The sequence below is a fragment of the Myotis daubentonii genome, chromosome 16 (genome assembly GCF_963259705.1).
Source record: "Myotis daubentonii chromosome 16, mMyoDau2.1, whole genome shotgun sequence".
Taxonomy (NCBI): Eukaryota; Metazoa; Chordata; class Mammalia; order Chiroptera; family Vespertilionidae; genus Myotis; species Myotis daubentonii.
Window position 1 is genome coordinate 13,077,198 of NC_081855.1, and position 15,201 is coordinate 13,092,398.

Genomic DNA, 15,201 nt, shown 5'->3' on the forward strand with positions numbered 1-15,201 from the left:
TCAGAGTTGGTGTGAAAATAAAAGCAAAGTAACCAATGTGCCTTATTTATTTTGGTGGGAAAAGTTTAATGTACTATAAAAATAAAATGTGTTAAAGACGCCAGGGACGTAAGGGGAGGAATAGAATTTTTTGGCATCATGGTGAGAGCTGGAGGGGCAGATTTCTCACAGACAGAAGTGTTGGCAGAGCCCTCCCCCACAGAGTTGGCAGGCGGGTGCCAAATCTGAGTCTCCATCAACCTGGCTTTTACTGTTTACCTCATCTTGGTGATTCCCTGAGATCTGACCCCATCCACCTTGCTGGTCCATCCAAGCCACTTCCAGTGGCTTTTCATACAAATGGCCTGTCTTAGCTAATGCTGCAGACTTTCCTAAAATCTCTCAAATAAGCAGCACTTGGCCTCAGCATGTCCCATACCTCTTGCTAAATTGCTCCAGGCCTGGTACAAGTGGCAGCCAGCCTTGGTTCAAAGCTTGGCTTCTTCTGGGTACCTCCAAGCCCAGCACAAGTAGCAGCCATTTGCAGACTGCTTTGTAGTTCATGCCAGGTAGCGCCAGGCACAGGCAGTGGCTGACCTTAGCCTGTACCTCTAAGAAGGTCCCAGAGCCACCTCACACAGTAGACAGCTTTAGACCACACTGAAGTACCCACTCAATCACCTTCACAATTGACACACTCAAGCAGGCACCAGAGTCCCACTGAAGCCAGTTGTGGTTTTTGGGGTTGCCCAGTGCATAGCTGATCCTCCATAATGATCTCAATCAGTCCTTGCAGCCAATAGACCTGGGGACAAATTCCCTCCATTGAGGTACCAACAGCAATCAAGGCTCAACTACAACAAGAGGATACACACAGCCCACAGGTGGGGAGGGGCATACTTGGAGCACCCAGATTGGGTGACAGGGAGGCTGTGCCAAAGAGGCTTATAGGATTCCTACAACATCTGGCCACTCTACTAAGCCTGGGAGATATAGCAGTGCTACCAAATACAGAGAAATAAACACAGGGAAGCAGCCAAGATAAAGAGACAAAGAAACATGTCCCAAATTAAAGAACAAAACTACAGAAAAAGAACTAAACAAAATAGAGATAAGCAATTTACCAGATGCAAAGTTCAAAACTTTGGTTATAAGGATGCTCAATGAACTTAAGGGAATAGTAAATGAACTTACTGAGAATTTCAACAAAGAAATAGGAAACACAAAAATGGAACTAGAAAACATAAAAAGAACCAGTCAGAAATGAAGAATACATTATAAGGAATCAATAGTGGAGTAGATGAAGCAGAGGATCATATCAGAGATTTGGAAGATAAGGACACAGAAAACATCCAATAGAACAACAAAAAGAAAAAAGTATCTAAAAAGAACAATGAGGATAGTTTAAGGAGGCTGTGGGACAACTTTAAACATACAACATTCTCATTATGGGGGTGCCAAAAGGGGAAGAAGGACAGCAGGGAATTGAAAACCTATGTGAAAAAGTAGTAACAAAAAACTTCCCTAACCTGGTGAAGAAAATAGAGATTCAAGTCCAAGAAATGCAGAGAGTCCCAAACAAGATGAACCCAAAGAGGCTCATACCAAGACACATCATAATTAAAATGCCAAAGGTTAAAGACAAAGAGAGAGTCTTAAAAGCAGCAAAGGAAAAGCAGTTAGTTACCTACAAGGGAGCTCCCATAAGACTCAGCTGATTTCTCAACAGAAACTTTGCAGGTTAGAAGGGATTGACATGAAATATTCAAAGTTTTGAAAAGCAAGAATCTACCAAAATATTCTACCCAGCAAAACTATCATTTAGAATTAAAGGACAGATACAGAGATCCCCAGATAAAAAATAACCTAAGGGAATTCATCACTAGCAAGCCAGCATTGCAAGAAATGTTAAAGTGTCTTCCTTAAGAAGAAGAAAAGAAGATGAAAAATATGAACAATAAAATGTCAATAATCCTTTACATGCAAATGGATTAAATGCTTCAATCAAAAGACATACGGTGGCTGAATGAATCACAAAACAAGATCCTTACGTATGCTGTCTACAAGATACTCACTTCAGATTGAAAGATACACACAGGCTGCAAGTAAAGGGATGGAGAAAGGTACTTCATGAAAATGGAAACAAACAAACAAACAAAGCTGGGGTAGCAATATTTCTACCAGGCAAAATACACTTTAAAACAAAGGCTATAATGAGAGACAAAGAAGGACCCAGCTATTTTTCTGGGTATTTATCCAAAGAAACCCAAAACACTAAATTGAAAAGACATATACACCCCTATGTTCCCTGCAGCATTATTTACAATAACAAGACATAGAAGCAACCTAGATGTACATCAATAGGTGAATATAAAGAAGAAGTGCTGCACATATACAATGGAATATGACTCAGCCATAAGAGGAGTGAAATCTTGCCATCTGCAACAACATGGATGGACCCAGCGGTATTGTGCTGAGTGAAGTGTGTCAGAAAGAGCAAGACAAATGCCATGTGATTTCACTTATATGTGGAATCTAAAAAGCAAAATAAATAAACAGGCAGGACAGACGCAGTCTCACAGATACAGAAACATTTGATGGTTGCCAGATGGGAGGAGACTTGGGGGATGGGTGAAAGGATTAAGAAATACGAATTGGTAGTTATAGAATATTCATGGAGATATAAAGAAAAGTATAGGGAATATAGTCAATAATATTATAATAACTATATATGGTATTAGATGGGTAATAGATGTTAAGGGTGATCACTTCACAAGTTACATTTATGTCTAATCACTGGGTTGTGCACCTGATACTAATGTAACATTGTAGGTCAACTGTAATTTAAAATTTAAAATTTATTTAAAAAAAAGAAAGGATAATTCCGCAGACTGTTCCACTAGCTGTCTGATCCCCAAACTCTGTTTCCTCTGGGGAGAGCTTTCCCCTTGGCTTTACTTTTGGACAGACAGTATTTTCAGTGATAAGGTTATGGGATTCGGGCCTCTCAGTAGAGCAACAAGAACAGCCACGAGCCTGTGCTGATCATTATAGCCACTGGCAACCTTGCAAAGGTCCTTGTCAAGGCCTGGGGCTCACTTAGAAACCCATAAAGACCTGAGCTGGACCACAGCCCCTCTCTCCAGGATGAAGATAGTAAAATTTCCTTTCTCAAAAGTTGTTTTGAAAGGGAGAAAGTAAGTGATAATATGCATAAATCACTTAGTGAATTCAGTGTAAATTCTATAACGGTAATCATTATACTCATCACTCAAATGCAGCCTGGGATAAAAAAGAAAGAGCAACAAATCTTAAGAAATAATCATGAGAGGTTAGTTGTTAATTTAAAAGTAATACGATATTTTATAATAACATTTAAATTATTTTTAAAAATTATAATTAACACTAAACATAGCTATTCCAGAAATACAGGGTGGGCAAAAGTAGGCTTACAGTTGTGAGTACATGAAACATAGGTTATCCTTGTATTCTAATTTATTAATTACTGTATTATTTCCATTCAAACAACTGTAAGCTTACTTTTGCCCCACGCTGTTTCTATTAACAGAGAGTAGAACAGTGGTTGCCCAAGCCTGAGGGTGGGGGAAATAGAGAGAGGTTGATAAAGGGTGCAAGCTTTCAATTATAGGATGAATAAGGTCTGAGGACCTAATGTCTAACATGGATACTATAGTTGATAACACCTTTTCGCATAATTAAAATTTGCTAAGATACTGGAACTTGCGTTGTCGTCCTCCCGCCAAAAAAGTGAACATGTGAAGTGACGGGTGTGTTAGTAACCTTGACGATGGGGAATCCTTTCACACTGTCTGCCTACTCATCATGCTGTATGCTTTAAATATACTGCAGCTTTATTTGTTAATGAGACCTCAATAAAGCTGAAAAGTAAAATAAATATCTAGTCATTAGTATTAGGAGTAAAGCAGACAAATATTATAAGTGGGTCAGAATTTTGTGTGTATTCATATTGATAGATTTATGTGTGTATGTATGAATCTAATGTCTAATTAATTATTAACCTTTAATAATAATGGTACCTGTTCATATAAGCAATAAAATATATGATGAAAGTTTGTAGAGAAAATTTACTATCCATTTGGAAATAAATGAATTTAGCGATTTTATAATATATCTTAAAATAAATTCCATATGGATTAAAGGGCTAAGGAAATCTATAAAATATGAGAAGTAATCAGAGGATAATTATATAACCTTGGAGTGGGGCAAACCTTCCCAAGTATTTCATCAAGGTCAGAGTAGAAATAAAAATTGGCATATTTGGTCACTTAAAAAATTTAAAATGTTATATGGAAAAAAAATCATCAAAATAATTAAAAGACAAACAGATTGAAAGAAAATACTTGAAACGAGAATGCCAAGGTTACTTAAAGGAGTTCTATAAATGATAAGATTAAAAGTACACAACCTAAGAGAAATATAATCCAAGGGGGAAACATAATCAATAAGCCCATGAAATATACTCAACTCATTAACATTCAAGAAAATGCAAATTAAAAGAGCAAGATACCATGTTTTTAAAAAAACATCAGATTATCAAATTTTAAAATATTGATAACATCAAGTTTTGGCCAAGTGTTTGTAAATATCCTGTTGGCCAGCACATGGGCAAAGGCTTCCAGGATACAATTTGACAGTCTCTATGGAATTTTAAATGAGCCTCACCCACAGCCAAGAAATTCAGAGCATCTGATCCAAATAAGCACTTGTCTGTCCAAGGATTTTCATTGCATCGTAGTTTATAATGCAAAAACTAAAGGTGGAAACAGCATAAATATTCATTAGTAAGTTCTATTGTTGGGACAAGTGTTCACTGCCCATGGAAACAGAATGATGGTTAAGCTTTGTCCATTGTAAGTACTCCAGAAACACTATTATCACGATGGATCATAAAGACTCACATTCATTATCCCCTCACTTGGATGTTTACTCTAAACAATGAGTATCCGATAAAAACAATCCAGGGGAAGAAAAAGGTCATGTGCATAAACATTTTCATGTTAGTGTTTCTTATAACATAAAAATTATAATGGGCTAAATTTTCCAATACAAGTAGGCTGTATACAGGTTTAGTAATTTATTATACACACACTTGGTGAACTTTAATACAGTTTTTGAAACGAGAATTATACTGCTATGTAGCAGCTGGAAAAACTGCTTATGATTTTATACTGACTGATAAAAAGGCTGGTTGTAAATTTATGCATACACTAGGAGATAACTTTGTAAAAATCTTTATGCATCTGGGCAAATATCTCTACAAAATAGCAGAGATATTAAAAGCATTGAGGAGATTATTATTATTCTAGTGAAGTTGAGTAGCATTTTCTGGATTTGGCCTGTTTTGGAGCTTTATACTGCCCTGTCTGCAGCTTGAGTACCAAAAATTCCAGGAGGAACTTGACTTCAGGTTGAGAAACCAGCTGGACCAGTGGCGAGGAGAACAAAATTGAATGACTTCCTGAAGGAAGAGTGTTTCTGGAAACAGGAAAGTCAGAACAGCTTATGGGGTATTTTCCAGTCATTTCACCCTGGGGCAACTTGACTATATTGTCAGAGAAAAAAGCCTGATGATATTTTTGTACCACTTAAGAGGCTGAGCAGAAGGAGACGCTGAGGAGGTGAGCTGGCTTACATAGTAGTTCAAATTGGGGTGCCAGACCAGAGGTGCTAAGTAAGACATACTAAGTATTTGAGAGGTTGTGTATTCACTCACATTGCCACACATACCAAGTGACGGCTAAGTGCCATACATGAGGGAACCCAATAAATACATTTTACAGTTGTACAGTGGCTTCATTCACTGTTTCTATTGCTAGAATCTATTGTTTTCCTAATGATCTAAGGAGCCTGACTGCGGCCAACATCAACTGGAGTGACTGAGATGATGAGAGAAGCACTCCAATGGTGTCTATAAGGAATGGGAGAGCTTATCTCCCCTCAACCCACAGGAGAAAAGAAGTTTGTTTTCTTAGTGGTTTGGAGGGCACCTTGCTGGGCCCTGAGACAATAAAAGTCAGGAATGACCCTTATTTATTTTCAATTTCAGAGAATAAACAATACATTTTATTTTAAGAGAATTTGGATATCCTGGTACTTTATCTAAGAATAATGATCGAAGTCTGGTTAAGGAATCCTGACTTACTAGCTATTCTGGATGACCTCAAAATAGAAATTAGTGCAAATTACCGACTTAAAAAAACAAGCAATCACGACCAGCTTAATAAAGCTGAAAATGGAAGCACTAAAATTCTAAGGCTGCAAAACCATTACTTGGCTAATGGTTTTTGTTGTTTTTAACATTCTCTTTTATGTCCATCCCAACCTTTTAATCCTCCGTGCTTCTCTCTTGCACAATTCACAAGCCACTGGTGAAATAATCCCTTTCCCCAAAGGGAACGGGACTCCTTTCCATAAAACAAACCCCCCAGTAATTCCATGAAGGTCTTCCCCTCAGCGGCATGGACTGCATTGTCAGTATGGCAACACAGGCCCGGTGAGCGGAGTTGGCCTCCCCAAGGTGGCGGAGTCAGAGTGGGTGTGCTGAGGTCTCACTGTTGGTCTGTCTACGGGAGGTGAGGGATGAGACTGAGGAGCCAGGTGCCTGTCCAATACACTTGTGGGCTCCATCGTCCTGAGCTGGACAGAGATGCAGGGCAAAGGGCTGGTCCCCATCTGCTGGGGCACCGGGGAGCTCTTGCCGAGAGGGTGGGAAGAAGGGAGATGAATATGCACTTGGGGCTCCCGCAGCTCCCTCCCACCCAGGCTTGGCTTTCTTATGGAAAACTCTAGCCCTGGGCTGGAGCATTCCTGCTTCTGCCATGCACTTCTGTCATTCCCAGTGTAACCCCAGCAGGCTGGAATCCATTCCGTTTGCTTTATCCAACTTGACAAAACCTGCTGCAGTGCCCGTGTGTCATGCCCTGCAGCAGATAAAAGGCGAGCGCCACACTTTCTGGTCTTAAGACACTTGTAATGTACCCCGGGTACACAACATTCAATTAATCAGAATTCCTGGTCCACCCTGCACTGTCGCAGTGTTGTCACTGGCCCACAGTGAATGCTGTGTAATTGATTTGCCTAAGACTAAGCATGCAGGGAGCCACTGCCTGGCCACGAGCGCCACCAAGACCCCTCTTCTCGCCTCGGGCACACCCGTCTCTCATCTGCCCCTCCCACTCTACTGGTAACTACTCTTCTGGATTTTGCATTTATAGTCACTCATCCCTTTTTTGTTATAGTTTTAATGCCTAAACACGTATAAGAATGTTGTTTATTTTTATTGTTTATGAATATTCTATGGACACAGAATAAAATGTATTAATTCAACACACATTCAATGGTGCCTTCTCTCTGCCAATCACTGTCTGGTGCTGGGAAATAAAGTAAAAACCAACGAACAAAGCAAAATTCCCACCCTCAGGGACAAATAACAAACAAATAACCAAGTAAAATGTCTAGTGTGCCCAGTAATGACAAGAGCTACGGGTAAAAACAAGACAGGGAAACTTGGGGGGCGGTCAGGGCTCGGGCAGAGTAATGAAGGTGGTGAGGGAAGGCCACCTGGCATAGCAGTAAATCCAACCGTCGGACCTGAGGCGACAGTAGTGACCTCAAGCAGGTGGCCTGAGTCAGACTCGAAGGCTCCTTTGGCTTTTAAAAAAGATTTTAAATCTCAGACCTAAAATACACTGATCTTTTAAGGTTCAGCTCACTGTGTTCCAGTGTGGGCCTCTGAAGGCAGTTTGCAGGAAGCATGCCCAAGGTCCTAGAGTCAGCTCTGATATTCCAGGTGAGGACAAGAGATGTGTCTTTTCTGCTCCCCAGTTGTACCCTCAGCTCCAAGAACAGTCTCCACTACAAGGGAGCCACGAGAGAAATGTGTTGAATGAATGAATGAATGAATGAATGAATGACTATATCACTCTCATACAGCATTTTCAGGTTGCCTCTGAGCTCCTTGGGAACGGGGAGTAGGCTCCTCTGATGGATATCCATAGCGCGGGGTATTGGTCCTGACGCCAATAAATACCGTGGAGGAGTGAGGGGTGAGCCAGTTACAAACAAGCAGCCAGGAAGGAAAACCATCGAGTTCTCACCTGGGTGAGGGGGAGAGCCTGCCAGCAGCATTCATCTAGAGATTAACCTCTTGGAATAAATCACTGTTGGGAACGGAGGGCTTCTCTGCTTGGAGCAGAATTTCCCACAATGAGGTTGTCCAGCCAAAGCTGCCCGAGGAGCTGCCATGGGAGTGAAACACAGCACACAAGGCAGTCACTGCCTTTTAGGAGTTCATAGTACATATTAGAACTAGGAAAGCTTTGAAGAAATTCTGAAGTTAAAAAATACCATTTAATATTTTGTGTAGTCTGCCTCTCTCTTTTAAAACCTTTCCTGCTAAACAACTGTTGACGTGGTGGAATTAGTCTACGGATGGCCCTGGAGGAAACACTGGGACCACGGCTAATCACAGTGTGAGAAAAGCTCTGCAGAACGAAGTCTGCAGGACAGAGCCGTGTGGAGGTGTGGAAGTTGGGAATGCCATGCTGGAAGTTGCTGTCATAGGTAGAATAATGTCTCCCCCCCCCCCCCCCCGCCACACACACACACACACACACACACACACACACACAGAGCAAAGATACCCATGTCTTAATCCCTGGGACCCATGAGTATGTCACCTTCTGTGGTCCTATGGGCTGCATTGTGCCCCTGCCCCCCGTTCCTGCTGAAGCCCTTACCCCACTCTATTTGGAGATGGGCCTCTGGGAGGTGATTAGTTTATATGAAGTCCTGAGGGGGGGCGGGCCTGTGATGGGATTAGTCTCCTTATGAGAAGAGAGTATTCCCCTCTCTTGCTCTCTCTCTATGCCATGTGAGGACACAGTAAGGAGGCCTGCAAGCAGGCAGAGGGCTTTCACCAGAAGTGAGCCTGCTGCCACCCGGGTCTTGGACTTCCAGCCTCCGGAACTGCAAGGAAACACACTTCTGTTGTTTTGCCACCGGGCGTGGGATTTTGTTAGAGCAGCCGGTGCTGACGAAGACCCGTGGTGTAGGGGATCAGTGCTGCAGATGGGTTTCAGGTCGCTGATCAGCTGACCTTAAAACAGGAGATGGCCCTCGATGAGCCGAGTGGAGTCAGAGCAGAAGAGTCAAGTCAGAGAGCCATTTAGAAGACGAGGAAGGGGCCATGAGCCAAAGGACACGGCAGCCTCTGCAGTCTAGAAAGACTAGGAAGCAGACTCTCCTTTAGAGACCTGAAGGAACACAGCCCTGCCCACACCTGGGCCAGCGAGGCCCTTTTCAGACTCGACCTCCATACCTGTGACATAACACAGCTGTGCTGCTCCAAACCGCCAAGTTTGTAGTAATTTACTACAGAACAAATAGGAAACAAATGCAATTGCTGAGAAGGGGATTAGTGGTTGTCAGCAAAGGGGAAGTTCAGCTATGAACACGTTGTGCAGAAGCCCACGGTGACAATTTGCCCTTAGTTTCCTCCTATTCTGATTACATCCAGTAGAAATTCCTGAAAAATTTTGATGGAACAAGTTTTCCCAAACTTTAGAAATATCCTACTGCTCATTTCAATAGCAAAATGGAACTGGGGGAGCGTTAAGATATTTGTGCTTCAGTAGGCTTCACCCCAAAAAGCTGTCAGTGAAAGTTTGAAAAGAAGACTGAACCTGTGAGACAATTGAAGTGATTTTCTTGAATACCACCGTGTTATTTATAAAAATGGTAGGTGTAAATTATTCATTCATTCATTTAAGAAATCTATGTCAATTTCCCTGAGAATACAATAGCAGAAACCTCGCCATAATATGTTTATAAAGCTTACACTCTACAAAACTTTACAAAGATCCTTAGGGCCATTCACTTGGAAAAATGCCAAACATTAGAGCAGGGGTCCTCAAACTTTTTAAACAGGGGGCCAGTTCACTGTCCCTCAGACCGTTGGAGGGCTGGACTATAGTTTTAAAAAAAAACTATGAACAAATTCCTATGCACACTGCACATATCTCATTTTTAAGTAAAAAAAAAAACAAAATGGGAACAAATACAATATTTGTATTTGCATGTGGCCCGCGGGCCGTAGTTTGAGGACCCCTGCATTAGAGGAAGCCACTCCAGGGATGAACAGCCCAAATCCTCTATTTTGAAGATCACAAAAATGAGGCCTAAAGAGGTTAATTAAATGAGCTAAAGAAAAAAATGTATCCCCCCATATCTATACCTATATCTTTACATAGTTAGTTTTATAGCCTCAGACAAATAATTAACCCAGAAGAGTGCCTTTTCCATAATACAGCACTAGGTTAAAATATTTGTCCCAGGTCATACAATGAATTCACGAGCAGGTAGTGCCAGAGCCTGAACTTCTCTTGAGATCATGGTGGAAATTTCTTCAATAGCGTCCATAGGGTCAGAACCTCGGGGCCAGCCGCTTAGTGCAGCGTCCTCTATGTTTTTAACAGAAAACATTCCGTCTCGGAGATGTTAAGGATGCAGCTTAAAGCAGAAATAAGCAGTCCTTTCAGGTGACCTGGAGGGTGGAGGACAGAGAAACACAGAGAGGATGGCCTGTGGGGTCCTGAGATGTCCCTTGCTTTCCCTGGAAGGACAAACAGCAACGGAGGACTCTGCAGGCCGGTCAGGCCGGTGAAGCCTGTGGAGCTGGTGCGCTCCACCGCGCAGCACTGAGCTGAGGCCGCTCTGCCTCCCCAGCGCCGGCTCTGCATGCTCCTTGGCTTCCTTCAGCTGCGGCCCCAAGTCCCGGAGCCCCTGCACCTGAGCAGCCTGTCTGCTGGCTTCTCCTCCTCCTCCTCCTCCTCCTCCTCCTCCTCCTCCTCCTCCTCCCAGAAATCGAAGGGAAGTTCTCACATTCCTCCCTAATCCATGTGCTGCTGCACCCCCAGGACCCAGAGCTCAAGCTCATGGCACCGGCTCCTCATTCCGAGTCTCAGGGGCAGCAGAGGGTGTTGGAGAAACACGGCTCAGATTGTAGGTAGGGTTCCCAGGGAACATACAGAGTGCCTCGTTCAATTTGGACTTCAGGTAAAAGCATGCCCTCAGTATCACAGTGCGCTAAAATAACCATTGTCTAATTGAAATTCAAGTGTAACTGGGCCCCTGTATTTTTATTTGCTAAATTTGACAACCCCAAGTTTGTGGGGGATAGAGGCACGCTCATGCAGGCACCCGAGTCTGCCTTTGTGTGAGCTGTTTGAATGGGAGAAGGAGAAAAAGAGAAAGAAATGAACGCGAAACAATAGTTCTTTAGAGGCAAAATCCATTACTGGCCCTCTCCCTCTCCTTTTGATCTTCGTGCATGGTGTGTGTGTGTGTGTACATACATACATATAAGTCCTTGTGTTTTGTTGACACGAGGACCATGGCATTGAGGAAAATTGTTGACAGTGATACCGATTACAGTATCTTGATTGACAAAACAAGAGTGAGACTATAAACAGTAACAATGTAGTTAGTTTAAAACTAACGCTATCTATTGCAGGCCTGCTTACCATAAGTACCCAGTGCCACACAGCCCAATCACAATTTTGCCTGTTCCCGATCTTTCTGTGTTTTCAGAGAACCATAAAATGTTACTAAGGCATCTGAGAAATCATCTAGTCCAATCTTGACATTTACAGACTAAATAACCAAGACTCAGAGAGAAAGTGACCAATATAGAATCCGGCAGCCGAACAACATTAATAATAGAACAATATTTTTTGAAGGTTTACTAAGCGCCAGGCATTTTCCTTAGTGGTTTACTTATATAATCACATTTAATCATCACAACAACCCTATCGTTCTCATTATTCAAATGAGGCAAGCCGAGGCAGAGGGAATCCTGTAGTTTATCTAAGGTTCAAGGCTAGGTTGCTAGTAAGTAAAGGCGCCCGCTAAAAATCCCAGCTAGTTTGGTTCTGGGCCCACACACTCAACCGTGAAACTGTGTGCCTCTCAGATAAGATGAGTTTATATCATTAAGCATGTTCATACATGAAGAATCTCACAGCTGCCTACTCCAGTGGCATGATTTTGTGCTGCATAACAAGGTCACTCGACTATCGAATATCGCTTCCAGGAAGCCGGCTGGATCTGTTGCCACACGTGTCAACTTCAGAGTCAAAGCGGTTATCTGCTCACTTAAAACAAGCCCTAGAATAGGGGGGTCTTCTACGATCAGAGAGCAGATTAGTTTCATTTATTTTTTTGAACTAATTTTAATGAAATACGTAACATCAGGGTCTACTATCAAAGCAAACATTAGCAGTCAGAGTTTTATGAGTTTACATTTTGAGTAGCTCATGAACGAAAAGAAGAGAAAAAGAAAAGAGAGGGAGAAGGAGAGAAATCAAAACAGAGAAGAAGCCTTCCTAATCCGTTGTTAGCCACAAAGTAAACCAAGTTCTCTCAGGCAGAGGCAGGCCCTTTTGTAAGCGTGCTGCCAGCCGGGCTTCTGCGGGGGTGCAGCTACAGTCATCATTATTTCCAGAGAGAACAGTCACCGTCCTCAACATGACATTTACTTAGTTTTACGTTCTGCCCGTTTTTCTCCTCCGTCTTGCAGATTATCAACCTCTTGCATCTCAGATGTGCAACCCACTCCGTCCGAGTCCAGACCCCAGCGACCCTGTTTATCACAGGTGGAGGATTAAGCATGCCCGTGTCTGCTTTGATACCACGTTTCCCAAAGCTACCCTTCCTGGGACTCAAAAGCCTGTGCAAGCTTTAAGAAAAAACGAGGCCGTGATTGGAGTTCTCAGGCGCTCCAGGGGGTACCTGGGAGACAGACACCAGGTCCCCACCGAGGCAGGCATTAGGAGCGGTGCAAACATCGCCTTCCCTCTGGTCTGCACTTTAGGAAGGAAGGGTTAGTCTGAGGAATCTACTTTTGCAATTCTCTCCAGAACCTCTCCAAACCCTTGAGACCCCTCCCCTGCCCCCCACAGGAACTGGCAAGGGTGCATTTGAAAAGAATGTAGCTTTTCCCTAAACAAATCTGCATCCTCTTTTCTTCAGAAAGGTGGCAGTGTTGCCTTGCGGTTTTGACCAAATTACAAAGCAGTGCCAATGTCTCTAGCGGATTAACACATCAACCACCTCACCTCACCATGGGAAGGAAGGAAGGAAAGGAAGGATGCAACCACCGCTGAACCCCATGGCTGGCAGATGAGTTTATATCATTAAGCCTGGCACAGAGCACTTTGGCCAAGCTCCTGAGTTTTCATCTCATTTCAACAGCACAGAAACTAAGAGAATCTCCAGTGGACCCCACAGATGCCTAAAAGCCAGGAATCGCCAAGGAAGCCACAGAAAACCCTGCTTTTCCAGCATCCACTCTTCTCCTTGCTCACATATCCATCCCAAGTGATACACTGAGTGGTCCTATCTAGAGGGCTAAGGAAAACTTAGCGAACCAGGCCAGCATCCTTCTGACACCTGCTCCACGGAAGGTTCACATCGGCGTCCTCATACAATAATTCATCTTCTCAGTAAAAGTTCTGCCATTTGTTGAGTGGCTTGTTACTGCTTTTACAAAACCAATATTCTACACAGAGTTATGGAGAAGAATTTAGGAAGGCAAGTGTCTGTGCCTGATTCCACACTCATACCTTCCCTGGGCGCCTGGACCAACCCTTGTGAGCAGCGCTTAGAGTCGCCACCTCTCCCACTCACCTTGACTCAGCGTCCTGTGAGAAGTTTCTCCATGCGCCACTAACACAGATATTTTGGGGGAAAAACTCTCCATTTATAAATATCGGATGGTTTGGGAAAAAATATTTGTGGCACTGGACTTTTTTCCCCCCTCTACAGTGATGTCATTTGAAATACTTGTTGTGCTCCAAATTGGCTATTTTTACTTCCCCCCAGTGACTTTTTTGGGAAATACATTTGTTTGGATTAGCTACGTTTTAAGTGATCCCTGTAATCTGATACACAGCATCAGGTTCATCTTCTCAGCAATGGTAACTAATGTTATGCAGCCACAAACTCAAGATCCCGCATTCGATCATTTTCAAACTTGTTCCTTTTGGATATCCTGCCAAAGTTTCTATTCACAGACACAGAGAAAAATAAAATAAATAAAAGGAAAAGACTGGCCTTTTCACAAACAAAAACCACACTCAGCAACTCCAAGTACTTAAAACGGAAGACATTAAAGGCCCCCAAGGTCGAGTAACATTTTCACTTCCCAATGTGCTTTTAGGGGACAAGGTTGAAGCAGCCGCGCGCGCGCGCGCGCGCGGGCTCTGAGACATGTACTGGAAAGCCCTGTAGAGCTGAGAAGTGCAGGAGAGGAAAGTTTAGGAAGGAACGCTGGATGCCTCAGCCCTACCTGATCTGAACTTGCTCCTAATCAGCAAAGAGTGCTCAGCCCCCAGGAGGGTCATGTTGAGTCTCAGCGAGCCGCTGGTCCCGTGGCCAGACGCCCCCTGTTTTCCACCAGGAACCGGCTCCCGGGAGCCCAGCTGCGCGCAGCTAGCAACCCAGAATTCATCCAGCTCTCCGGGAGCTCCCCTGGGTCGGAGGACAGTGGCCGCCAGGGACCGAAACCAGTGTCCCCAGAGCGCTGGTGGCTCCCCCTCGCTGTGCTGGCTGTTAACTCCTAGGCGGCGGGACCCTCCTCCTCCTGCGTCTGGCCGGGAGCGGCGGCATCCCAGGCGTTCTCGGCTGATGTCATAGGCCGCGGGCGATCGAGGAGTATCACACCACGCCTTTATGAAGGTCCCACGTTTGCTATCTGATACTTTTTTACTACTGACAGGAGCTCGGCCAATCAGGAGCGGCGAGCGGGGACGAGGGACTAGGAGCAGCCAGAGGCGTCCCAGGAGCCGCTCTTAACTCTTTGCAGCGGGCCGAGCGGACGCAGGCGGGGCCCGGGTCCCACCCCGGCGAGGCGCAGAGGGAAGGGGCCGGGAGGACAGGAGGGAGGGCTGCGGGGCGCCCGGGCTCACGGACGGTCACGGAGAGGGGCCTGGGCCGGGGTGGGGGGCAGGGAGCCGCAGGGCTCTCCGGCCGCCGGGCTTTGGGGCTGCGCCTGGGAGGCGGGCGCGGCGGGAACCAGCCGGGAGGGAAGCGCGTCTGCGGGACTCGCTGCGCCCCGCGCTTCTCACATAAGCCGGGCCACTTGCAGAGAAGCAGGGCTCCCAACAGACTGACGTCCCCACA

General features: G+C 44.3%; 1 protein-coding gene across 3 annotated transcripts in view; it reads right to left on the reverse strand.

Annotated features, from left to right (window-relative positions):
* Positions 1 to 14,777, reverse strand: part of MYOCD (myocardin) — an 87,223-nt gene extending 72,446 nt beyond the window's left edge. For 2 of the 3 annotated variants that reach the window (XM_059668582.1, XM_059668584.1), the window contains exon 1: positions 14,369 to 14,776. In XM_059668582.1, the coding sequence (XP_059524565.1) occupies positions 14,369 to 14,423 (55 nt within the window). In that variant the 5' untranslated portion in view covers positions 14,424 to 14,776. Of the gene's footprint in view, positions 1 to 14,368 lie in introns of all 3 variants that reach the window. The other variant, XM_059668583.1, reaches the window with a different exon arrangement.
* Between the last annotated feature and the right edge of the window lie 424 nt (positions 14,778 to 15,201).